Below are 25,674 nucleotides of genomic sequence, written 5' to 3'. Positions count from 1 at the left end.
TCAAAACTGGAGCAGCTGTGCATGGCAACCAATCAGCTTCTCTTTCTCATTTACAAATCTTACCTCAGCAAACTGCTCCAGATTCTGTCTGATCAAGTTTTGATAAACCCCCCCCCCCCGTTTTGTGGCTGCCAAACTAAGAGAAATATCTTCTCCATCTTGGTTTACCTATTCACCTATTTCTTTTTCATTTCAGATACTTCCATTGACCAGCTGCTTATCGTTACCTCTGGGAAGACAGCTAAGGAGTCTCCATCTTTATTCCAGGAACTATACTCCCGATACTTCGTCTGTTCTTTTTTGTTTGTCAAAAATAAAAATAAATGATTGTTTGTGATATTTATGATTGGTTTGAGTTTACATGCAGCATTCAGAAAAAGATATCCATTAAATTCCCCGGCTCTGCACATCCTATCCACAGCACTGTGCAGCCCCCGGGAGATACAGAACTGCCCCTGGGAACATTTGTCTCATATATGGATCATACAGAACATTTTATTCTTTTCAGTCAAAGTTTTGTTCTGGGCTTATCTGGTAAGACCAACCATTCTCATTGTACTTGTAGCAGTGATGTCATAGACCATGGACTGAAGAGTGGAGGAGGCCCACCACCCAATGTGATGTCCACATAGGTTACAGGAGACCAATATGAGCAGCAAAATAAATGCTAAAAATAAGGGCCTGAGCGATGTATTCCCCCCCAGGGTCCGTTTACCTCTGAGCACCTGTCTGATGTCAAAGTTTTTGAACATGAAAGCAGTAAGACCCTCCTTTATATCCAAAGGGTTGGTGATGGGATTCGAACCATCAACTCCAACACCACATCTTCTACCAGTCCTGGTTACAGATCCCCTCAACCAGCTCTCAGAATGAGCAGAATGTCTTCTCATTATCAACTCTGCCTAACCGGTGTGTCTACAACCGGAGCTGAACCACCCGCCTGCGGACTGTCCTGATTCACAATCCCAGAAATAAAGAAAAAATATTCTAAAAGTCCCACTTTTCACTCTCCTGATTGGGACAGCTCGTTACAAATAATGATGCCGGCAGAGTCCACAGCAGGACTATAGGATCACCTAATGCTAATATCGTCATTATTAGTCTGCCAATGATGTGAAATACGAGGAGGTGTGAATCATTCATCGATAAAAATCATTTCATTTACTGAGTCCTGATTTACTAAATCTTCATGTTCTAAGGGCTGGCTGCTACACCGCACCTGCAAACAATACAATATTCGAAGTCCCACTTTCACCCACCTAGATAAGACAGCTCAATAAACATATTGTCAGACGATGAGGAGTCAGGGATCCTTATATTTACTAAGTCGTGATTTCAGATGTCTTGATGTTTAAAGGGCTGGCTGCTAAACCCCAAGCCAGAGCTTGGCTCTGGCGTAGGGGTTTAGCAGCCAGCCCGTGCTCCAGCAGAGATTTCGGAGTTGCCGGTTCAATTCTTGGAGTCATTTACTAAGTCTTGATTTGCTGTGTGATGTTCAAAGGACTAGCTGCTGAAGCCAACATAAAGAGCTGCTATGGCTCAGGGGTATAATAGCCAGCACGTGGTCCAGCAGAGATTTTGGAGTTGCGAGTTCCAATCTTGGTTTCTCCTTTTGAATTTGGGATGGTGTTCTGTTCCTGAAATAGGAGAATGAACACACAAGTTGTCGAGCAGAAGCAAGTAGCTCAGCAGATAAGAGTGTTGACCCAGGGCACCATAGACCCAAGTTCAAATCCACACAAGCACTGTAGACCACAAAGGGCTGCAAACCTCAAGTGCAAATCCATGAAAGCACTGTAGACCCCCAAGGGCAAGTACATGGAAGCACAGTAGACCCCCAAGGGCAAGTACATGGAAGCACAGTAGACCCGAGCTCAAATCACTGAGTGAAAGCTTGGAGGCCATGGACAACCCACCAGTCTGCTCCAGTCCCAGGCCCCCACAGGCCTGTAACATGTGTGAGCACCACATTAGATTGTGGACCCGCCCCTTTCGGTCCAACATCTGTGACATAAATGCAACAAAAACCTGGGCTGTCTTGCCAGGGCAGCCCAGAAAACTTTTTGTACTTAGCAATTTTTCTGCTCATACTTCTTCCTCTCAATATTTTCATCCTCACTCCTGCATGTCACAACACCTATTTCGCCTGGCTTCAGGTACCGCACACCAGCCTTGTCCTCAGTGAGGCTTGAACTCCAATCTCCCACACAGCAGTCAGCACACTCAACCTCTGAGCCACCACCTCAGCTCAAATACTAAGGTCCCCGTATGACAGAAAGACAATGAAAAAAAAATAGAACAAAAAAAAAAGTCAAACGATTTGTACTGAACCGAGAAGACAGCAGGCCCAGCTCTCAGCCACTACGCTACTGCCATCCATAATATACATATACAGGAACTTGCTCTACTTCAGGATGACACGTTCTCTAACCATGTCTTCCTTCAGATCACCCCAGCTAGTAGCTTTACCCTTGTTGTGGAGACAATAGAGCAGACAATGAGGAAACAGCCGAGTCTCACAACCAATATAGAGTTCAGAATTGGTGAGGTCTGATATCTACTCAGAGCTCTCATCCTCCAAGCCACCACCTCAGCTCAACCATTGAAGGGCTTGTTCTTCTATTTCAGAAGGCACAATGTACACATTGAAGAAGAAAAAAACTTTACAGTGACATTAAAGGCAATTATTTTCCCCTCACCCCAACGTTAATAAAAGCACTTACCTTAAATGATGTTTCTTAATCCGATCATCTTCTTTCCTGTAGTTTTCAGCTGTCCCTCCAGCGCTGCGGCAGGTCTCCAATCCAGCGCTGACTCCTCTGGGCTTGCTGGCACTTCCTGTCCCACGGAGTCTGCATGCGAGTGCACGCGTCTATAGACTTACCTTGCTTCTCTCCTCGCGTCCCGGCCGAAAATGTGAACTGCGCATGCGCCCGCCCCAAAATGCTTGGCGGGCGCCCGAGAATTTTCACATTTTCGGACGGGAGCGCGCGGGGACGACACAGGCAAGTTTAAACTGCTGTTGAAAAAAACTTTTTGCATATATCTACTGCTTGCTAGCCTTATATATATATGCAAAAAACCGGAGGGTTTAGAATCCCTTTAAGTACACCTAGAATCAATATAACGGCACCACCCATGAAATCAGCTGATCTGAATGTCCTACATGTCAGGCAGAGTCTATAATTGGATTGAATGTTCCTTCTTTTATTACTGGAACAGAAAAACCTGCACAAACATGAATAAATGAGATCATATCTAGTACATACAAAACAAATAGTATATCAAAAATAATAGTATGATAAAATATGCGCTGTGCTGGAATACATAAGAATGAAAATCAATAATGAAATAAACTTTAATAGGTTGTAATATCGAGGCCTATAAAATACATTCTCAATGCAGTACATGAAGACACAGCCGTGACAGGACCGTCATTGAGGGAGGAAGGCTGTGCTCATTTTAGGTGAATATTTAGGTGAATATTCTACTTACGTGTAAAAAGTATATAAATTAAACATTTATTAGATAATTCATCATTTATATATTTTTTTCATTATTAATAAGTAGAATACTCACCCAAAACGTGCACCACTTTCATCACAGTATATACTGTATACCTCGTCCTCCTGACTGTTCACTCACAGTTGCGTCTTCCAGGTTGGCATTGAGAGTTTCTTGTATATAGTATTGTGAGCTGTTTTTGTATTTTGTATTCTTGATATGCATTTTTATGCATTCCACCACAGCACATATTTTTATTATACTATTATGTAGGATGTTTAATATACTGGTATTTTTGATGTACTAAAATATTTTCTCCTTTATTAGAACTGATTCCATATTAGCCATAGAGCATTTATATCAGACAAAAATACAAAAAACATAATCTTCCATCCAGCGTCTCATTCACCTTCCGGAAGGAGAGGCCATCTTATCACCTCAAACCTTGTCAAACCTTGCATACAGCACCTCTACTGAAAGAGCATATTGTACCTGGATCCCAAGACTGCCTAGCTTAGGACTGTCCCCAAATAGCCTGATGGACATTGAGTGTGACCCCTTATGTGTGGAGCCAGCAATGTTCCCTCCCACTAACCAAGGTTGTTAGAGCTCAGGTCTCCAGTACATCCATCAAAACCTTCATCTCTACCCCATGCGCTTCCCTCAATAAAAACCATGATAATTCTCCTATCAAAGACATATAAGAGAAGAAAACGGGAGGTCAGTAAAAAGCAAAAGCCCTCTGGGGTCACACCATCTAACACAATAAAAATCATTCTTCTTTGGTTGGACCTTTCCCATGTCTCACTATCTTCTCAGGCCAAAGAGCGGACGTGGCTTCTGAACTCTTGAGATGCATTTGGTGCACACAAGCCATCACCGACACAATTTTGTAACCAACCAGTCAATGGATTCTACAACCCTTCCAATTCAGTGGGAGGCCTTGAAGGCAGTGATCAGAGGAAGAGAACTGATCCAACTGGGATCCAGAAAAGCCAATCACTGATATGGCCAACAAATTTCAATTGACCAACATGTCACCTTCAATAAGGCTCTGACACACAGGAACACATCTCCCTATGACAAAGACTAACAAACAACAAGTTTTTTCCAATTTGGTGACAAATGTAAAAGGGCTTTTCCCTGGAGGATTACCCCCACGATCAAACACAACACACATTCCCAACGTCAAAACACTCATTGCTACTATAATGTCATCTGCAACAGAAATCACATCCTGAAATTTCTATGCCAACCTATACAACGTGCCTGCATTGAACCCCTCACCCCGGCCGAGAACAATTACCTCATATAAGCAGTCCTTCCCCAACTTGGTTGGACTTCATTAATGCTCTTGATGCACCTTTTATGAAAGAAGAACTATCCCAGGCAGGTAAAGCCTCACCTCCAGGTAAATGCCCCTGGCCCGACTGCTTAATTCCCTCACATTCTATAAACTCTTTGGCCCATCACTTACGCAGGTATTTTACACCATTTCCCATTCTATCCTGTTTCCAGAACAAACACTAGAAGCTCACATCTACTCAATCCCTAAACCTGAGAAGGACCACTCCCTATGTACTAACTTCTGCCCTATACTATATGTGACTGTAGATCTCAAACTTAATGCCAACTCAAAGCAAACCAGTTCTTACCTCACCGACCATTCCGCTATCCACCGGGGTCACGCAGGATTTGTTCCTGGAGGACATCAAGGGAGGGACAACACCTTCAAGACTTTACTTTTGTCCTACCAAGCCCAAAAATCAGGAACGCACAAGTGCTATGAAAAGATATTTGACAGGGTCAGCTGGTCATTATCCTAAAACCCTTCTTCATATGCTCCCGGACAATTAAATGCCTCATACCATCCGATCACTTACAAATGACGGCACTCAATTGTACTCACCTCCTATGAAAAACCACACACATCAAAATCTTCATGTTTTGCCAGAATCAATGTATTGAAGAAGGACGAGCTCCTAACATTTCCTTACATCGGGCAAATTTCACACCATGCCCGGATCAGATCCAGACCGTTGTGTTTATCTCCTGCACCAAAAATGCATCCCAATGTATTTGTATGGGATTTCTGGGCTCTGTTCACACCAGTGCAGTCCGTTCTGGCGCAGGGTAAAAAAAAAATACTGCATGTCACATTTTCTCGCCACTGGAACGCACCAGAACACGTCAAAAACGCACTGGAACGCAACAGGACGAATAACAAAGGGGGGCTTTGGATAAATTACACATATTACCTTCGAATAGACATACGAGTGAATGGAAAAAAAAAACTTTTCTGGATGTGCCCGCAAGTCCTCATATAAAGTCCAAAATTAACCCTTCAATTATCTTATCTTCAAGGGTGGGTGCACCCAAAAAAGATGTCTCTTGCGAGCACAATGTCTCAGGACTGCAATGGCCATCACAAAGAGCACGCCTGCATACAAATAAAACATGTCTGTCCACCAGTGTATGTTAGGCCCCATTCACACCTACAGTATACACTGAGTGGCCAGATTAATATGACCACCTGACATTTGTAGGCAAATTAGCTATAATTTTGCGCTGAAGTTGCTAGAGGGCCAGACCATTATAAATAGGGAAGCAGGTTGTTTACCACGACAGTAGAAGGGATTTGTTTCTGAAGATACGGGTAAATAACGCGATTTAACAGCCTTTGAACATTGGATGATTGTTGGCGCATTGTTGGAGTTAAGGCCAGGGCCGGGTAAGGGTTAGGTGGGGCAACTGGTGGCTAGTAACTCTTAAGGCCTGGCTAGTATAAAACCTCTAGGTGATTGGACACTTGCAAATCAATCAAAGCTGTAAGGACAACCCTGTATAATTCCTCCCAGGCCCCGCCTCCCTCAGTTTTGTAGCAAGCAGTACAGAGAGGATCACACAATCGAGGGTCCTGTGATGTACTCCAAGAAACGGATTTTACAGGTAAGATAAGAATCCTGTTTTCTTGACGGTACATCAAAGGACACAGGAAGGTCATTCCTGTAACCACTCAAACCTTCAAAAGCAGTCCAACAGTGGGGCGAGTAACACAGCAAACAACACTTAACAGGCCCGAGGTACAACAAACCCAACAGAAAACATAGAACTAGAAACAGAGGCTAGCCCAAGGTTACAGGGCCACCCGAAGTGACAACTGCAAAGGCCTGAACATCCACCTGGTAGAACTTGACAAAAGGGTGCATTAAGCACCAATTGGTGGCCTAAGGCCCCTTTAACCCCTTCATGACTGAGGCCTTTTTATAATTTTTTGAAACCAAGGTAATATATTCCACATTTTAGGCCTGAAAATTACTTAAAACCCCCAAACATTATATATTTTCTGAATGCCAAGACCCTATAGAATAAAATGGTGGTAGTTGCAAATTTTTTTGTTGTGCAATATTAGCGCAACTCCTTATTAAACCCCAATATTTAGTGAAACAATTAATTAAATGCCCCAAAACACAACAAAAACGATACCCAACATGCCCAGGTTACACATTGCAGTACCCCAAAAAGTCCATAGAAGATGCTTTAAAAGCCCCCACAGATCATCAATTTAGAGATACCCCAAAATACTGGCCCTAGAATTATTGCTCTCACTCCGGCGTGCTCGGCGATACCCAACATGTGTAGCGCGTTCATCGTTTTCATACGTAGCCGCACCCGACGCGTGTTTTTTATTTTGACTGCTATCACATAGGGGGGTTACAAGCCCTTGTGATAGCAGACGGTGGTGACAGGTACTCTTTAAGGTGATGCTGGGGGTCCAAAAGACCCCCAGTGTCACCTTTACACTGGAAATAAGCTATTGAAGTGCAGATCGCACTTCAATAGCTTATAGCTGGGCTGCAGGAGCCCAGAACTGACAGCCCAGGGACCGGAAGTGATGCAATCAGCATCGCTCCCGGTCCCATAGAATGGGGAGGGGATCGATGAACGGAAGTTCGTCTATCTCCTCCCCAGCTCCCCGCCGACACAAAGGAAGCCGGTCCCGTGCCCGTAGGAGGGGCAACGGAGCCCGGGAAGCACGGCGGCGGTGTCCGGTACGGGACACAGAAGCGATCTGGCGACAGGTAAGTCGCCAGAATCGCTTCTGTTGTAAAGCCGACAGTCGGCTTTACAAGTTTAAACAGAGTCACGGCGGCAAAAGTCACCGGGAGTCTGTTTAAACAGCCCCGATGCTGGCGACGTACACTGTACGTCGTCAGTCACGAAGGGGTTATCAAGGGTGCCCTCCATTCAGTCTTAGCTGGAGATCCTAGACAAATGCCCTGTTGAGTCAGATTAGAACAGAGATGGGTGTCACACACATAGGGATGTATCACACTCTGTATTTGAGCCATCTAATCACAGGTCAAAAATTAAACGACGGAATTGCACGTGTGAAAGCGGCCTTAGAGATTTGGCAAATCAAAAACTGATGCTGAAAAGCCCAAGAAGCACTAACACTCAGTGAAGTGTGCAGTGACTAGAACTTGAGGAGAACTATGTTAAAACTTCCTGGTCTAGCACCAAGTTAAATACACATTCCATCTGCGATGGTATACCTTATGTGAGGTCAACTTCCTAGCCTTAGGGAACATAGCGATGATCGCATCCGAGAGGCCGATGTCCCTCAGTGAAAGTTTATCAGAAGTTTGAATGTATCTGCATACCAGGGCTCCTGAGCCATTTGGGAGAAATTAGGACCATTGGAACGCCCTCTGTCTTGGTCCTTCAAAGGAGGTGAGGCAAGAGTTCCTGAGGAGGAAAGGCGTAGATCAGTTTGGACTGATCCCAAGGAATCACCAAGCCATCGACCATAAAGGCTCATGGATACCTAGTCCTAGCAACAAATCTGTCCAGCATGAAATTCAACCTGGAAACTTAGAGACCCACATCAGGTGCCCCCTTCTGGAATGAAGGGCTCGAAACACCTCCGGATGGAGGGACCACTCCGCGGGATCCAGAAGCAGACAACTGAGGTAGTCCCCCCGTCAATGCAAACAGGGGCAGGCCTGGGACATGAAGTTGTGGCCAAGACCGATCTTGGTTCGATTTGCTTTGAGCTGCCCAACATCTGGTACCTCATAATGTAAGCCATGGACGTGGTGTTGTTCATCTGAATCCAGGTCAGATAACCCTGCAATTGACAGGTCCAACAATAAAGAGACAATTAAATCAATCTGAGCTCCATAATGTTTGTCAGGAGTCGTAATTCCGTTGATGACCAAGTCTCCTTCATTGAGAGGCTCTCCAGGGCTTCATCGCAGCCCGACATCTGTCATGGGCATCTTCCAAGACACCAGAGGGAAGGAGTAAACCTGACTCAACTGCTGTACTGGATATCCATCACACCAGGGCAAGCTGCTTTTTTCTAGACAAGTGGATAGGTAGATCTGGGAATTGAACCTGTTTTTCCCATGCAGCAAAGATGTTAAGCTGCAATGGCCTAGGGTGAAACTGAACATAGGAGACTGCCTCGAAGGAGGTCAACATCAGGCCCAGAACCTTCATCCAAAAGTGAACAGTTTTACATTTCATGGACTGTTGGGTCCGAATGTGAAAGCAGAGAGACAGCAACTCTTCCTGCGGCAGGAAGACCCTGAACTAGGCCTAGGTATTCCAAGCAATGGAAAGGCTTCAGCACTGATTTATGGAGGCTCTGTATCTTTTGCTATATGCTAGATGGGATTTATGGTAATCCCCTGGGAGCACAGCATGGCCAAAATAAGCACCTTAGTGAGAAATAGATGGCATGGCAATGAAATACTGGGTGCCCACAGCAAAATGCAAGTAGGAACAGTGGGCAGGGAAAATAGGGATGTGTAAATGCACATCCTTGATGTCCACCAAGGCCAAGAACTCTGCTTGGTGTAGGGTGGTAATGACAGGCAGGTGACATCCATCTGGAATTTTTTAACCTGCAGGAACCAGTTGAGGATCTTCAAATCTAACATGGGGAGAGCCTGCCCCTTGACCTTGGGGACAGTGCACTGAGTGGAATAAAACCTCTGGAACATTGCCTCTGGAATGGGAACTATGACACTACACTCCTATGAAAGGAGATGCCTTAGGGCAGCGAACAGATGCAACTGCCTTTAAGGAATGTGGGCAGACTGGATAGCAAGAAATTAGGTGGATGCAGGGAGTGAAACACAAGTTTGTAGCCTCTGGTTACGACATCCTGAACCCGGGCTTTGGAGATTACCCCCACTATGATGCCAGGAAGGCTGAAAGACGTCTCACCACCTGTTAAAGTGTTGGTGCCCCTTCATTGCGTAGAAGCATTACTTCCCGCCTTAGCAGGCTTGAAGTCCTGTGCATTGCGACAGAACTGCATGCCCCTTTTGGGTTTGGAATCTGAGCAAGCAACCGTGGGGGAGTTCGTTTGAGAGTTAATAGTAACTAATGGATGTTTGGACTTTTAAAGTAAAAAGGTGCTCTTCCCCCTTTGAATCCAAGGATTCGCCAAAAAGGGGTTCCCCAGCAAAAGCTATGCGCACTAGAAGCTTCTTGCACAGCAGCTCTGCAGACTGCCATTTAAGTCAGAGGATCCATTGCATGTGAATAGACATGAGACTAATCCTGGAGATCCATCAGAGATCATCTGCCAGGCCATTAATGCAATAACACAGGGCCACAGGAAACAGTTCCAGCTGTTGGAGAATAGAAGGGCCTGTCAAGATAGACCCAGGGTCCCTAGCCAAAGATTTAGAGACCAAACAGACAAGGACTGAGGGTACAATCACACCATATTCAGTGCGTCTCGGCCCGGTTCAAGCCCGGAACGCACTGAATCGCATAGATCAAGCCGGGCCGAGTTCTAGGGCAGGAAGGGGTGTGGCAGTGCCATTCATATCAATGGCACCGCAGACACACCCCCCTGCCCGCAGTGCATACAGCATTTTTTCCTATCGCACTGCACTGGAACGATGGGCATTCCTCTGTGCGGACTATCACACCGCGGGCGGAGGGCGTGTCTGCGGTGTCATTGACATGAATGGCACTGCCATGGCCCCTCACGCCCCAGAACATGCGTTCTGGGGTTGGGAGTTGGCGTGGCGCTGCATTGAAGTCAATGGCACCGCAGCCACGCCCCCCAGCCAAAGTGCGATCGCCCGCACAGGAACGCGTGGCACATTAATACCTGTGTTCTATCAAAATTTGTGACTAGGTTGGAATGTGTGACCAGTGACGTGGTCATACATTTTAACGTAATCACGCCCAGTTTTAAAGCGGTGGAATATGTGACAGCCCATTAGGTCAAGCATTCCTTCGCGTCAGCTGTTCCAGGGCAGATCGGCATGGCAGACGGTATGTGCAGAAGAACCGATCTGCCATGGAACAGCTGATCGTTCCTGAAATGTCACTTCTATCCGACTTTGAGAGTGCAGTATAATGTGAGATCGCAGTCACAAAGTCAGGTAGAAGTGACATTTCAGGAATGATCAGCTGTTCCATGGCAGATCGGTTCTTCTGCACATACCATCTGCGATGCCGATCTGCCCTGGAACAGCTGAGAAAGCTTTGGAATGCTTAACCTAATGGGCTGTCACACATTCCACCGCTGTAAAACTGGGCGGGAGTACGTTAAAATGTGTGACCACGTCACCGGTCACACATTCCAACCTAGTCACAATCTTTGATAGAACACCTGGGTTCCGGTGCAATCAGAAAAAATAGTACTTGCAGCATTTTTTTCTGATCGCACCGGAACGCAGGTATTGATGTACCACACGTTCCAGTGCGGGCGATTGCACTGTGGCTGCGGGGGCACGGCTGCGGTGCCATTGACTTCAATGCACCACCACGCCCCCTCCTGCCCCAGAACACAGAGGGGAGTTTAGTATGCGATATTGTGCGTTTCAGCAGCTAACCGTGCTGGAATGCACTGTAAGTGGTGTGAACAAGCCCTTAGAGTTTAATGTGGTCACAGCAATTGCTTTAGTGCACACCCTTGCTCGTTACTGAGATGCCCTAACTGCTATTGGAACACTGTTCTTCATAGGCTGTTACTAGTGATGCACCGATACCTCGTACTCAGCCAAATGATCCCGATGCTTATCCCGATACCAGAACTTCCGGTATCAGGAAGCTGGGTGGCAAATCATTACACGTTGCCTGGCTTCCTGATTGGCCAGGAAGCCGGCTCTATAATCCCTCGTCTCAAGGTGACGAGGGAGCATGGAGCCGGCTTCCCTGCTAATCAGGAAGCCGGGTGGTGTGTAAGGCTTCCCTACTGGGACTTTTGGTATCGGTATTGGCAAGTACCGAAAAAACCCCCAAAAAACGGTACTCGCTAGGGATGTCCCGATACCAATATCGGTAACTGGGCCGATACAGGGCATTTTCACGGGTACTTGTACTCATGAAAATTCCCCGATACTGGCCCTTTAAATTTTTTTAATCGGATCGGCTGCCTCAGATCCCGCACTTGTGGCAGCCCTCCGGGGATGTGGCAGTAGCTGTCTTTGACACTGCCTGCCAGGTCCCACATGCCCTCCTCCTCCTTCCTGGCGCAGGCACAGCTCGAGGCAACCCAACACCTTGAATACAGCCTCGGAGCGGGCACAAGACCGGCACTTGCTCCGTTCGGCTCACTACGCGCCCGTAGTGCGGGCTCAGCACAGCACCTGTCAGAGCCGTGGAGAGACGCAACATGTAGCCCTGGTGACAGCTGTATGCAGCGCTGCAGAGACCCAATAGGCAGCCCTGGTGAGATCCGGACGCAGCACTGGTGAGATCCGGACGCAGCCTGGTGGGATCCGGACGCAGCCTGGTGGGATCCGGACGCAGTCTGGTGAGATCCGGACGCAGCCTGGTGGAATCCGGACGCAGTCTGGTGAGATCCGGACGCAGCCTAGTGGGATCCGGACGCAGTCTGTTGAAATCCGGACGCAGCCTGGTGGGATTCGGACGCAGCCTGGTGGGATCTGGACAGCAGATGTCACCACGCTGCGTACAGATCTCAACCACGCTGCGTACAGATTCTGTACACAGTCTGGTGAAATCTATACGCAGCTTTTGTGAGAAACTGCCCTAAAATCATTAGTCTGTATTGTTTTAGAAAAAAATTCACATGTCCCTTTTAGAAAAAGTATCAGTAATTGGTATCGGCAAGTACCTCAAGTGGTATCGGGACATCCCTAGTACTCGCTTACGAATAACCGGTATTTATGTTTAAGTAATTTATGGCTTTTTTTGTGTGTAAAGATTGACCCAACCCGTGTCATTTTTTGTCAAGGGAGTGTTACCATAGGACAAATTAATATTTAGTTTGTCTTGTGATATTTTGTGTTGGCGTTTTAAAAAATTTGAAATTTGCATTTTTCTTCAGACTTCTGTCCCGTGTTGATCCCCTAGGAAGAAAATGTAAAATCCAACAATCTCATTGGTTTTTCAGATTCACAGGATGCAGAACTCGGGAGTGTGGAGGTCTACTAGGAATAGAATTCAGTTTGCCTAGGAAGGCAGGTTTCATAGCCGTTTTTGTGAAAGTGTATCATGTCATCTCAAAGTCTTCTTAGTTTTGGCTTTAAGAAAACAAGCAAACAAGATGCGGCCAGACAAGATGCGGCCTGTGCGTCTCAAACTCATAGCCTCGGCGATAGTAGAAGCCCAAAGCCTGCTGCTGTATCAAGAGACAAAAAGTATGATACAGAGAAGAGAAAGAGAGCATTTCAACCTCACTGGAAATTGGCTTGTTTCGAAGGAGAGCCAGGAGGAAGAAAAGAAGTATTGTGAAATTTGCTTAAAATACCCGACCATAACCATCTGCAGTGTGGATGGCAGGTCTTTAACATCTATTAATTGCTCTTGAAGGTACGCTACGGTTGACAGAATACGTATATATATTGAGGGGCCTGTCGTGGTGGGCATCCAAAATGATCTACACATCTTTATTGGTTTCTTTCTTTTCTTTCTTTCTTCATACATTGTTCTATACTTAAGGCTCTGTTGGTCTTCGTTCCACATCACTCCTCCTGATCACTTTTCCACACCTTACCCCTCCGATCCCCTTACAAAACAGAAAAATAGTCATCAAGCAAGTCACTTTTGTTTGCCCGAAGGGACCGGACAGGTTCCGAAACGTTGCCACGCACGGTGATATGACCTGTGAGAATGAATAAAAGAATTTTGTTTTGAAGAAAACCTGGAGCGCTGGTGACCATTTATTCTGTTTTGCAAGTATTTGGCGGCGCCATCTGCGGCCACTTCAGCACCCCCGCCACATTGTATCGGGCTTCTCGGTCAGGAGTGCGGTGGGACTCTATTTGACCTTCAACCCGCCACCCTCCTCATCCCTCTCATGATCTTCCCCCCTCCCTTTATGGCTGTGTTTACCACTGTAACCGTTATTAAAGGAGAACTATGAGGTGAGTGCTTTTCACTCACCTCATAGTTCTAGCCGACCTGTGACAATGAGACTGTCACAGGTCGGCTCAGTAGATCGGGAGGTGAGCGAACACATACCGGGTTCGCTCGCCTCTCGATCCTGTCACGGCTCTCTGCCGTGACAGGGGAGGGGGTTGGATTCCCCTCTCCCCGCTCCGATCTGCCAGCGCTGACTGGCGGAACGGACGGGGGAGGGGGCGGGTACAGCTGGCTCTGCCTCTAGATAGGCAGAGCCAGCTGTCACTCACGCAGCTGGGCGGATCCCGTCATCTACGTCGGGATCCGCTCCGGCTGCGGCGTCTCAGTATAACGTGAGCTGTAGCTCGCGGTATACTGAGCTTAGGGTAACGGGAGGACGCTAGTTTGTGTCCTCCCGTTCCCCTAAGGAGAACTATGGGGAAAAACACTGACCCCATAGTTCCCCTTTAATACCTGGGTGACCAGCCCTTGCGGCTGTCTAGGCCACAAAGATGTGGGACGCCCTGATAGAGCCTAATACTGCTGTCTCTTTAATTGTTTCTTGGCTCCTACGAGAGCATGTCTTTTTGTTTGTCCATTGCTTGTAACAATTGAAAAATTTGAAATAAAGATTACATAAAAAAATACCCTACCATACCAAAGAGTCACTCTGGATCTGGTAGGGATGCCTTTGTAAGTGGCTGTGATAAAATTTTGCACTGAACCCATTAAAGCTCATAAAACAAGTAAAGCCCACATGGCATGCTGCTGGTGGTTCAAACAGGAAAATAAAAAAAAGAACTTGCGCAGTCTGAGGCATCAGCAAGTACAGCAACTAGCAGTGCCAGTTCTGCAGTATAGTTAGCGCAGCCCATTATTGTTAAAGCACAACAAAAACTGAAGGAGATAGAAAGGAAGAAACTATTTTATGTAACAACGCATACTTAATTGCAAAACAAGGGAAGCCACTTTCAGACATGGATATGTTGTGCCGATCAATGATAACGGCGGTTGTGGACGTACGGGAAAGACTACACTAATCGTGAAAAAGCTGCCGAATTCATCCAATGTGAATCGGAAATCATTCGACAGGACATCAAAGAGATTGTCAGAAATTCAAGGTTTATCTGTATTATTGCAGGTGGCAGCACAGATAGTGCCATCATTGAACAGGAAACTGTGCTGGTCAGGGTTGTTAATGAAGGGAAACCTAAGAGCTCGTTCACACAAGATGCAGTGCGTTCCGGCCCGAACGCACTGCATCGCATTGCGGCCGGCTCACTATGTTGTGGGGCAGGAGGGGGCATGGCGGTCCATTGAACTGAATGGCTCCGTAGCCACACCCTCCAACCGCACAGGATCACAAAGAACATTATGCCTGCGGTCCGATGAAAATAGTGCTTGCAGCATTTTGATTGGACTGGACCGCAGGCATAATGTGCCTTGCGATCCCGTGCTGCCGATCGCATTGCGGCCGGAGGGCGTGGCTACATTGCCATTCACTTCAATGGACCTCCACGCCCCCTCCTGCCCCACAAAAAAAGTGAGCCGGCCGCAATGCGAGGCAGTGCGTTCTGGCCGGAACGCACTGCATCTGGTGTGAACGAGGCTTTATACAGTATTAGTAGACCTTGTCCCAGTTGAGCATGCACACGCTTGAGCAGTGCTAGATGCAATTCAATTGTTAAAGGTCTTAAACACCTGTCTTTGGATATGCAACATCGGAGGTCTCCAAAACAGCCCGGTCCAACACTTATCTCTTAAATTTTGATGGTGCTGCTGTAATGGTGGGTTCAAAAGGTGGTGTAGCAGCACTGATAAAGAACGACATTCCCTATCTGCTGCCTGTACACTGTGTAGCACACAAGCTTCGACTGGGGATTCTACATGCAGTAAAGAACACTCCTTACATTGTTTGTTTCGAAGAAACTTTAAAATGGGTTTTTAAATTCTACTGGAAAAGCCCTAAAAGGCGAAGAGATGCAAAAGAAATTGCAAACGTAATAGAACAAAGTTGTGCTCATTTCAGTGACATTAAGCAAGTGAGATGGGTTTCAAGGTAAAACAAAGAATGGCCCTAAAAGCAATGCAGCAAAACTTGCAAACTGTTGTTTTACATCTTGGCCCAGTTGGTGCTGGGACTGATGAGTCTTCAGCTCTAACAAGGAAATATCTAAAACCCATCACAAGTGTGAATTTTCTCTCTACCCTGTACATTTTGCAAGATATTCATGAGCCTGTATCTCAGCTGCCAGAATTCTTTCAGTCAAATTACCTACTGTTACCAGATGTGAAGCCTGCTTTCAGTGGCGTCACAAGGGGGGTGCAGCCGGCACCCGGGTGCCACCGTTGGAGGGGTGACACCAAAATGACTGACAGTCATTTTGGTGTTCCACCCAATATGAAAAGTCGGGCACTCGTTCACATACCGAGAGCCCGACATTGTCAGGAGAGAGGCGTACCTCATCCCGCCGGGTGAATGTCCCCTCCTCTCTCTGCAGACGTCCATCACAAAGATAGCCACCAGTAGGCGTCAACAAGACGACTGCGCATGCGCGATGAAGTCGACACCCACTGTGGGGTGTCAACCAGTCTCCGCTTCGGGTGACACCCAGCCTCTGGAAGCCCTTGCCTGCTTTTGAAAAATGTGCAATAAGACCGACTGGCTTGAAGCTTGATCCCGGTGAAAACATGAAGCAGTTTAATAGACTGTACCACCCGGAGGACAGAAAATTTGGAGATCAATCTACTGAGGGGTGGGAGATTCAATTGTCAGGCCAGTGCCCACCAGCTTCTAGCAAACGTCATGTGCAGCTCATTGAAAACATTGTAGATTACACTGATTCTCTGCCATCCCTTGGATTCCAAGTGCTTGACTACACTCTATGGTCAGAAGGCAGAGAGGACCTATATACAAATGGCAGAGCTGACCTTACAGAATTGTTGGATTATTACGCCATTCTTCTCGCGGCTGAAGAAAAGTCACGCTGTCCTCGAAGAGTTTTGTGGACTTAAGGCACACATGAAAAATGTCACAGATAAAAAACATAAAAGTTTTGCTAGCATATTCTTCTGTGTTTTCATGAAAACCATCTACTCTGTTTTATGTTCAGTTTAAGCTCCTCTAGCATAACCAAGCATGTCCATAATATAAATGGCTTCATGAGGGTGCCTCTGTTAACTTAAATGGGAACTATGAGGTGAGTGATTTTCACTCATCCTCATAGTTCGAGCCGACATGTGACAATGAAACTGTCACACGTCGGCTCTATAGATCGGGAGGTGAGCGAACACATACCGTCGCTCGCTCACTTCTCGATCATCTCCCTGCAGAGAGCAGTGGCTGTTTCGGCGCTCCCCTCTACGATCCTCCAGCGCTGACTGGAGGAACGGACGGGGGAGGGGGCGGGCACAGCAGGCTCTGTCTCTAGATAGCCAGAGCCAGCTGTCATTCACATAGCTGGGTGGACCTCAACAGCATTGTCGGGATCCGTCCCAGCTGCGGCGGTCTCAGTATACCGCAAGCTGTAGCTCGCGATATACTGAGCTTTGGGTCACGGGAGGACGCCAGTATATGTCCTTCCGTGACCCTTAAGAGAACTATGGGGGAAAACACTTACCCCGTAGTTCTCAAGTTTTTTGATAAAGTAAGCTACAGTTCTCATTTGGAAATCTGTTCTGAATAAGCTCACCGTCTACTTTTGTGTTTGTTGATTGAATTACAGTACTTTTTGGGCCTGTCTTCTAACTTCTCCTAAGGACAAGTAGATTGGGCTCCCGGTTTAGTCCTTGGACATGTAGTATTTTTGTTACATTTCCACACCTGATTCATATGGGAATCCTGGTAAGGAGTGTAGCAAGGATCTCTTTTCCTGTTCCAAAGCATCTCCTGGAGCAAAGGTGTTGTGTGATGAAACAAAAATTATGCATGCACTATTCACTGCAATGCATGATATTGCGGTACCATGATCTGCTTTGCAACTGGGAGGGGGTGCCATTCAGAACGCATCAGCGCACCTAGCGTGCTTTGCATTGCGCTGTTGAAAACCGTGCCTGTAGCTCAACGATCTAGTGTGCAAGTAAGGGAATCCTCAGACTCCTTTCAGCTCTACAGCTTGTACAATGGAAATCCTACAAAATACCACCTAAGATATTGGATACAACTTAGACCTCATTCACATCGGGCGTGTTGCCCCGTATAGCGCAAAGCACCATGTTTTGATGCGCCTGAAGCTCATGTAAGTCAATGGCGATGAAGGAGTCGTATGCCCTCATAGGCTGCTTCCCGGAGCTCAGAATATTGACAGCTGCACCAGACGATGTACGGGCCTCGGATGCGTACATGGTGGATCCGGGAGCGTACACTGACTCTGTGCAGCTGTGATAGCTCAGAGCTGGAGGGAAGCAGCATGCGAGGGCAGACAGACCCTGCATCTCCATAGACTTACACTTCTTCCCGCAGCTCTGGCACATCAACAACTGGCCCTTCCCGCCGTACGGTGCAACCGTCATGTGAATAAGGCCTTAAATGAACAAACAAATTGCTGATCCACCCAGAAGGTCAGAGGTCACTGGTTTAAAGTATATCTATACCCAACATATAGTTGTACGCTGTTGCACGTGTTCCTGCAATGTTAAAAAGCTTAAAGGAGAACTATGAGGCGAGTGCTTTTCACTCACCTCATAGTTCTAGCCGACCTGTGACAATGAGACTGTCACAGGTCGGCTCAGTAGATCGGGAGGTGAGCGAACACATACTGGCGTTCGCTCACCTCTCGATCCTGTCACGGCTCTCTGCCGTGACAGGGGAGGGGCTGGATTCCCCCCTCCCCGATCCGCCAGCACTGACTGGAGGGTCAGCACTGACTGGAGGGTACAGCTGGCTCTGCCTCTAGATAGGCAGAGCCAGCTGTCAGTCACGCAGCTGGGCGGATCCCGGCCTAGGGTGACGGGAGGACGCTAGTTTGTGTCCTCCCGTTACCCTAAGGAGAACTATGGGGAAAAGCCCTAACCCCATAGTTCTCCTTTCAACCTTTTCTTCTTTCTCCACAATCACTTCCTGTCCTAGGATGATGATGATTTCTCAGTTTAGCGGCAGGGCTTTCAGCCTCTCCTGTGTGCTCCCAGGTTACACTGCAAGCAGCTGTGCCAGTGCCCAGTGCGCTAGAACATTCCACCGCAATCATAATTCGGCTGCCCCTGGAGCGCACATGTGTCCACAGGAGTTCCTACACAGAATCTACTTGGCGAGCACTGTGCGTGGAGGAGGGGCCATACAAATATGGGGGGGAAACTGTGTTTTTTTAACAAAAAGAACAATGCAAACCTGTTTTCTTAATGGCAGCTGAAGTGCTGGGCTGAGATCTAAATATTACACAGGAAAGCCGGAACACCTAAAATAAAGAGCAAAAATACTCAAATTCTGGAAGAATCCCAGCAATGGATGAATCTGATCTTCTGATATTGTCTATTGCTAAATTCAGAAAACTTTTACAAATAATTGAAGCATTTGCGGCCACTACAGCCATACCTTTCCAGCAAAATGTTCTGGGGCGCGGAGGAAACAACCGCAAAAGCTGAATTGTTGTCATTTATTATTTGTATGTAGTTTGTGGTGTAATAAACTCAGGGGCGCCCTGTGACCTCAGGGGGTGAGGTGTCCAGTAGGTGGGCCCTGTGACCTCAGGGGGTGAGGTGTCCAGTAGGTGGGCCCTGTGACCTCAGGGGGTGAGGTGTCCAGTAGGTGGGCCCTGTGACCTCAGGGGGTGAGGTGTCCAGTAGGTGGGCCCTGTGACCTCAGGGGGTGAGGTGTCCAGTAGGTGGGCCCTGTGACCTCAGGGGGTGAGGTGTCCAGTAGGTGGGCCCTGTGACCTCAGGGGGTGAGGTGTCCAGTAGGTGGGCCCTGTGACCTCAGGGGGTGAGGTGTCCAGTAGGTGGGCCCTGTGACCTCAGGGGGTGAGGTGTCCAGTAGGTGGGCCCTGTGACCTCAGGGGGTGAGGTGTCCAGTAGGTGGGCCCTGTGACCTCAGGGGGTGAGGTGTCCAGTAGGTGGGCCCTGTGACCTCAGGGGGTGAGGTGTCCAGTAGGTGGGCCCTGTGACCTCAGGGGGTGAGGTGTCCAGTAGGTGGGCCCTGTGACCTCAGGGGGTGAGGTGTCCAGTAGGTGGGCCCTGTGACCTCAGGGGGTGAGGTGTCCAGTAGGTGGGCCCTGTGACCTCAGGGGGTGAGGTGTCCAGTAGGTGGGCCCTGTGACCTCAGGGGGTGAGGTGTCCAGTAGGTGGGCCCTGTGACCTCAGGGGGTGAGGTGTCCAGTAGGTGGGCCCTGTGACCTCAGGGGGTGAGGTGTCCAGTAGGTGGGCCCTGTGACCTCAGGGGGTGAGGTGTCCAGTAGGTGGGCCCTGTGACCTCAGGGGGTGAGGTGTCCAGTAGGTGGGCCCTGTGACCTCAGGGGGTGAGGTGTCCAGTAGGTGGGCCCTGTGACCTCAGGGGGTGAGGTGTTCCCTGTGACCGGAGGGGTGAGGTGTCTAGTAGAGGGGGCCCTGTGACCGGAGGGGTGAGGTGTCTAGTAGGGGGGCCCTGTGACCGGAGGGGTGAGGTGTCTAGTAGGGGGGCCCTGTGACCGGAGGGTAAGATGAGGTAACTAGGGGAAGACCAGGTAACCTGAGGAGAGGTGAGGGGACCCCATGTCTTGAAGGGGGTGAGTATCCGTCAGGGAGGTCATGAGACTTGAGAAGGGTGGGGAACCCCGTGGTTTTTTTTTGGGGGGGGGTGAAATGTTCGTCACCAGCGCACGTACAGAGAAGCCTTCCGTCACATTCTCCTTTCGCGGCTCCGAGCGGTATCCACGTGACGTGTCACATGACTCAGTAAAGGAATGCAAACAGAAGACTTCTCTATGCGGCATTTGCTTAGGTTGGTGTATCACTGCTGTAGATGAACCTCCGTTCTAGGCGCCGGGTAGCTGTGATTTAGTAGCGCCGCCCTGAGTTCCCACGTGACTTCTGACTCTCCACCCCCAATGCAACTCAGGGACGACGCCATTTTGCTGTGGCCATCTGCCTCTTACCTGGTCCTAGCCAAACACTGGTGGCCCTCTGGCGGCCAGGAGCAAAAATGCTCCCTGCGTCCAGCTTCCAAAGAGACACGCTTTGGGTGTGACCCGGAAGCGTTCCCCGAGCCGCTGCAATAAAGTCCTTCCGGGGGCGGGGTTTCTTTCTCTTTCGTGTCGGCCATTACAGCAAGCGCGAGGTGAGCTTTGCAGCTCGGTGGCTGGACGGCTCCTGGGTGGGCTCGAGGGACTCATCGGCCGTCTGTGGGATGTTTTCGAGGCCTTGGGACATACCCGGGCTGCCTTTGGAGGTCGGCGGCTCGGCTTATCTCCTTCAAGGGGGTGACAGCCGAGGCCAGCATGTGCCAGGCACTGTTCATGAGGGGCTTCGGGCCTTAGGCTGGTAACCCATAGTTACCAGTCTTCTCCTTACTGATGAGTACTTGGGAGACCCCCATGGCCTTTGGTGAGATCTTCTACTTGGAGCCTGGGGAGGGGCTTCGTACTATATACAGGCCCCTGGCACAGACCCCCCCATACTATATACAGGCCCCTGGCACAGACCCCCATACTATATGCAGGCCCTGGGCACAGATCCCATACCTTCTGCAGTGCCTGGACAGACAGGCAGACCCCGTAACTTAGGCAGCAACTGGCCGCAGACCCCGTACCTTGGGCAGGCCCTGGGCCATGAACTGGGGTTAACTCGTTTTTGCAGATCAAAATTCTTACTGTGGACTGATTTCAGCGAATCTCTGGAACATTTGGTGGTCTATTTATAACTTCAGATCCATTCCTCAATGCAGATCTGTGAAGGTTTGTTCTGTGCAAAGAGAGGCAAAAACGAATGTTTTGTGTTTGTTTTTTTAGGTAAGGTGAAATGTCACTGCATTATGGCCACTAGATGCTTTTGGGGACGTGGGGGTTACAAACTCTGCAAGTTGTAAGGTCCTGTTAACACAATAGCATTGATACAGGTATAGTGCCTATGCTGCGTTTAGAGCATAGTGCCGTGCACACTAGGTGTCCTGGTGCTTTGTCCATTTTGAATGACCCCCAAATGCACCTCCTGGTGGTTGATAGTGTGAATGGGCCCCAAGCGAAAAATTGGTCTGGACAATTGAGGTCAAAAGTGGAGCTTTGGCCAGTGAAAGGGTTAATAGATTTTTCTCCTAGCTATTCACTTTCATCCCTCAGGTGAGCTTAATTGCTTTCAATTATCTCCACCTGGGTGTGTCAGGTTTACCTGATTGCTCTGGAGGCTGGCTTGCATTCACTTCCTTTGGCTGGGCACACACCTTACAACCATCGCAGGACTTTTGTCTTGCGATGGTTGTAACGTAATTTAAAAAAAACGTACGAGCTGCCTATCTTGGACAGGCAGATCGTACTTGCGATCGCAAGCCCCACCCTCCTGAGGGGCGGGCTTCCAATGAGCGCAATGCTGAACGGGCAGTGCGCTTGCGCACCCCTGCCCCTCCGGCTTTTATCTTGCGAACATGTTACACACCCACCGAACATCGTACAATGCTCGGCGGGTTTTCGAGCATGTTCCTAAGATAAAAGTCGTGCAACCTACAGTAGTAGAGATCGTGGGATTTCTCGAGATTATCGTACTATTATCGCAAGGTGTGTGTGCACCTTTAGTCTCAAAATCCTAACACCCCCCTTCCCCAATCTGGAGCTGAGCTTATAAAGCTTTGCAGCCCTGCAGCAAGGGCCTTGTTGGCCTAAATATGACCTTCCATCTTTGGGTGTGGGCGATGTGAGGCTTCAATATACTGGACGGTGGCTAATAGGCAGCGGGTGGGGATTCTTGCCATACACTTGTACTGCAGTAGAAGCACGTCCCTTATCTGCCGCTCTAAGGGCAGGCCTCATGTATTTTAGCCTAGGTTCACACTATTGCTGCTGTCATTATGCATTTTTGTCACACTTTATTGCCAAATGTCATAGATTACTGCTTGTCTTTGGCCAATTCTTCCTTAATGGAGATAAGTGCACAATGCACCAAGATGCATATAAATGCATTTCTCATGCACTCCCATTAAAGTCTATAGAGCCAAACGCATGGCGTAGACTAAAAGGAGATGACAGATGCATGGAAAATCACACTATGTATCACAGGTTTATAGCAAATCAATGAAGCATGTTCTTTGGCCCCTTGTAAGTTCAATGCCTGTAGATCAGTATATTTGGCACACAGGCCCCATGCGTTGTGTGTATGCTCTCCCTGTGCATGCGTGGGTTTCCTCATACGTTTCAAAGACGTGCTGGTTGTTTAAATGGCTCCTGTGTAAATTGGCCCTCATATGTATGCATGCGAGTTAGTGCTTACAATCTAAGTTCAGGGACTGATGTGAATGTGCAACGATGTTAAAAGAGAATTATGAGGTAAGTGTTTTCCCCCATAGTTCTCTTAAGTGTCACGGGAGAACATATACTAGCGTCCTCCGGTGACCCAAAGCTCAGTATATCGTGAGCTACAGCTTGCGGTATACTGAGACCACGGCAGCCGGGACGGATCCTGACATTACTGTCGAGATCCAGCTGTACCCGCCCCCTCCCACTCTGTTCTGCCAGTCAGCGCTGGGGGGAGGGGGGAATCCCTGCAGGGAGCCGTGAGTGACAGTTACCACTCTCTGCAGGGAGGTGAGCGAGCGGCCGTATGTGTTTGCTCACTTGCCGATCTATTAAGATGACGGGTGACAGTTTTATTGTCACACGTTGGCTCTAACTGAGGATGAGTGATTTTCACTCGCTTCATAGTTCTCTAAGCGTTGTGTAAATTGGTGCTATGTAAATACCTGTAATAAATAATACCAGGGGCTTTTTTTGGATTTTAACACAAGGGTAACCAAGTGGTTTAGCACTGTGTACTCTACAAAGTATGATTAATCGGTTTTCTTATTCTGACAGGTCCTTGTGACTGTAACCAAAATTCAAAATGCAGAACGACTCCGGTGAATTTGTGGACTTGTACGTTCCTCGTAAATGGTACGAATGGTTTCTTTTATTTGTATTTCAGCTTCCATCTGTAATGGCCGATATGTCCCTGTACTCCATTTGTATTTCTGGCATCCTTGTGTAGTATGATTAGTATGCATCTTATGGTTGGCCATCCTTTTGGATCATTTTTCTCAAAAACCTTCTTATAAAAGGACTTCACAATGTATCCGCCTGCTGGTTTTAGTTATCTAGGTTGTGGCATTTTGATTGGACAGATCTGAGTACAGATATAAAAGGAACCTGTGCCTTGCCCAACCCCAAAATGAAGAGCTAGGTGATTAGTGTGTGTAAAGGGAAAAAATTAGGAGACTATAAAATGGGGTCTATCTCTTCCCTACTCTGTTCAAAACAAATGTTTCCCCTTCACAGTGTCCAAAAATTAAGCTGCACTGCTGACCTTCAAATAAGAGGGTGTTCAAAGGCATGCTCTGAAAACGGTCACCAGCACCCCAAATACATGCATATAGCCAGTTTACTATGAAGACTGGCACAGGTCAGTAGCATACTAACCTTTCAGGGTTTCGCAGGGTCCCTTATGGTGCCAGTCTTTACTAGAAGTCTGTCAGGTGCATTTATTTGTAGCATGGTGACTTGCTTCTGTTCCCAGCTTGACTTGGCACAGCACCATTTGTCTCTAGCCCTTTGAGCATCCACTGATTTGAAGGTCAGTGAGTGCAGCTTCGTCTTTGTACATAGTAAAGGGATAACCTTTTATTTTGTTTTGGTCCGGCTAAGCATGGGAGAAGACCCTCTGCAGAGTTTTTATTGCCTTCTGTCCCCGCTGAGTAAATCCACTTTATTTTGTCCTAGTGACTTGTCACTGAGGCAGTTGGGTAAAATCTTACATTTTACATTTTGTTAGGGAAGTAAAGGGAGGGATGTTCCCTTTGGGAAAATGTTGATGACAATGGAATAGGATTTTTTTGGGGAGATTTCCTCTGTTTTATCAAAACAGTAAAGTGTAAATCTGGAGGCACAAAATGTCAATATAGGGGGGGTCTAACCTCTCCCTACTCTTTTCAAACGTGAACGTTTGTATATACACTTTAGGCACCCAGCTATGGAGTCTTGTGCTGCCATGGGGAGGGAATATGGTGTTAAACCTGTGTAAGCTTTACCCAGAGCTACTTGAATGTACACGGCAATTCTTCAGATTGGTCCTGAGATGGAATGGTGGGGTGATACTTAAAGGATACATGTACTTTCATATAAACAGTCACTAACCTACTACACGATCCGCTCCTTGCAACTTACCTTTGTTCCAAAGCTGTGGGCTGTTTAGTTTATAGGTTCTCTGGCAAAAGTCTGTTTAGTGATGAAACTCCATAGACAACTTAATTCAAACCTATGGGAACTCTGCCAACAGGGAACCGATTTTCATCAGGCTGTAAACTGAGGCTGTGGTTCTGGAACTTAAAGTTTAGAGTTTAGTCTAGTTTACCCTGGGGGAGGTAGTTTAGTAAGCAGCATATACAAGTATGGTTGTCCTTTAAATTAATACTAAAGTCAAAGGGAGATTTTTCAAAACCGGAGCAGACAAAATATGGAGCAGTTGTGCATGGCAACCAATCAGCTTCTCCAGTTTAAGATTTGAAAATGACAGAAGCTGATCGGTTGCCATGCACAGCTGCTTCAGATTTTGTCTGCTCCAGTTGTGATAAATTCCCCTCATGTTTAAGTTATTTCAAATGCTGACCAAAACCCAGTGGATGCAGAATTAGCTTGTCCCTGGAGCGCTGGCTTTGATCCTGTTTGGGGGGGGGGGGGGGTG

At 47.7% G+C, this 25,674-nt stretch overlaps 1 protein-coding gene across 1 annotated transcript in view; it reads left to right on the top strand.

The window, feature by feature from the left end:
- Nucleotides 1-21,021: 21,021 nt before the first annotated feature.
- RPS21 (ribosomal protein S21) overlaps nt 21,022-25,674 on the top strand; it is an 11,555-nt gene continuing 6,902 nt past the window's right edge. Inside the window, exons 1-2 of the mRNA XM_018560045.1 lie at nt 21,022-21,094; nt 23,814-23,891. Coding sequence (XP_018415547.1) covers nt 23,842-23,891 — 50 coding nt within the window. The 5' untranslated portion in view covers nt 21,022-21,094; nt 23,814-23,841. The remainder of the gene's footprint in view (nt 21,095-23,813; nt 23,892-25,674) is intronic.

Source organism: Nanorana parkeri, unplaced genomic scaffold, assembly GCF_000935625.1.
Source record: "Nanorana parkeri isolate BGI_ZX_2015 unplaced genomic scaffold, ASM93562v1 scaffold17, whole genome shotgun sequence".
NCBI lineage: Eukaryota > Metazoa > Chordata > Amphibia > Anura > Dicroglossidae > Nanorana > Nanorana parkeri.
Note: the sequence above shows the minus strand (reverse complement) of the source record. Positions and strands in the feature narration are given on the sequence as shown.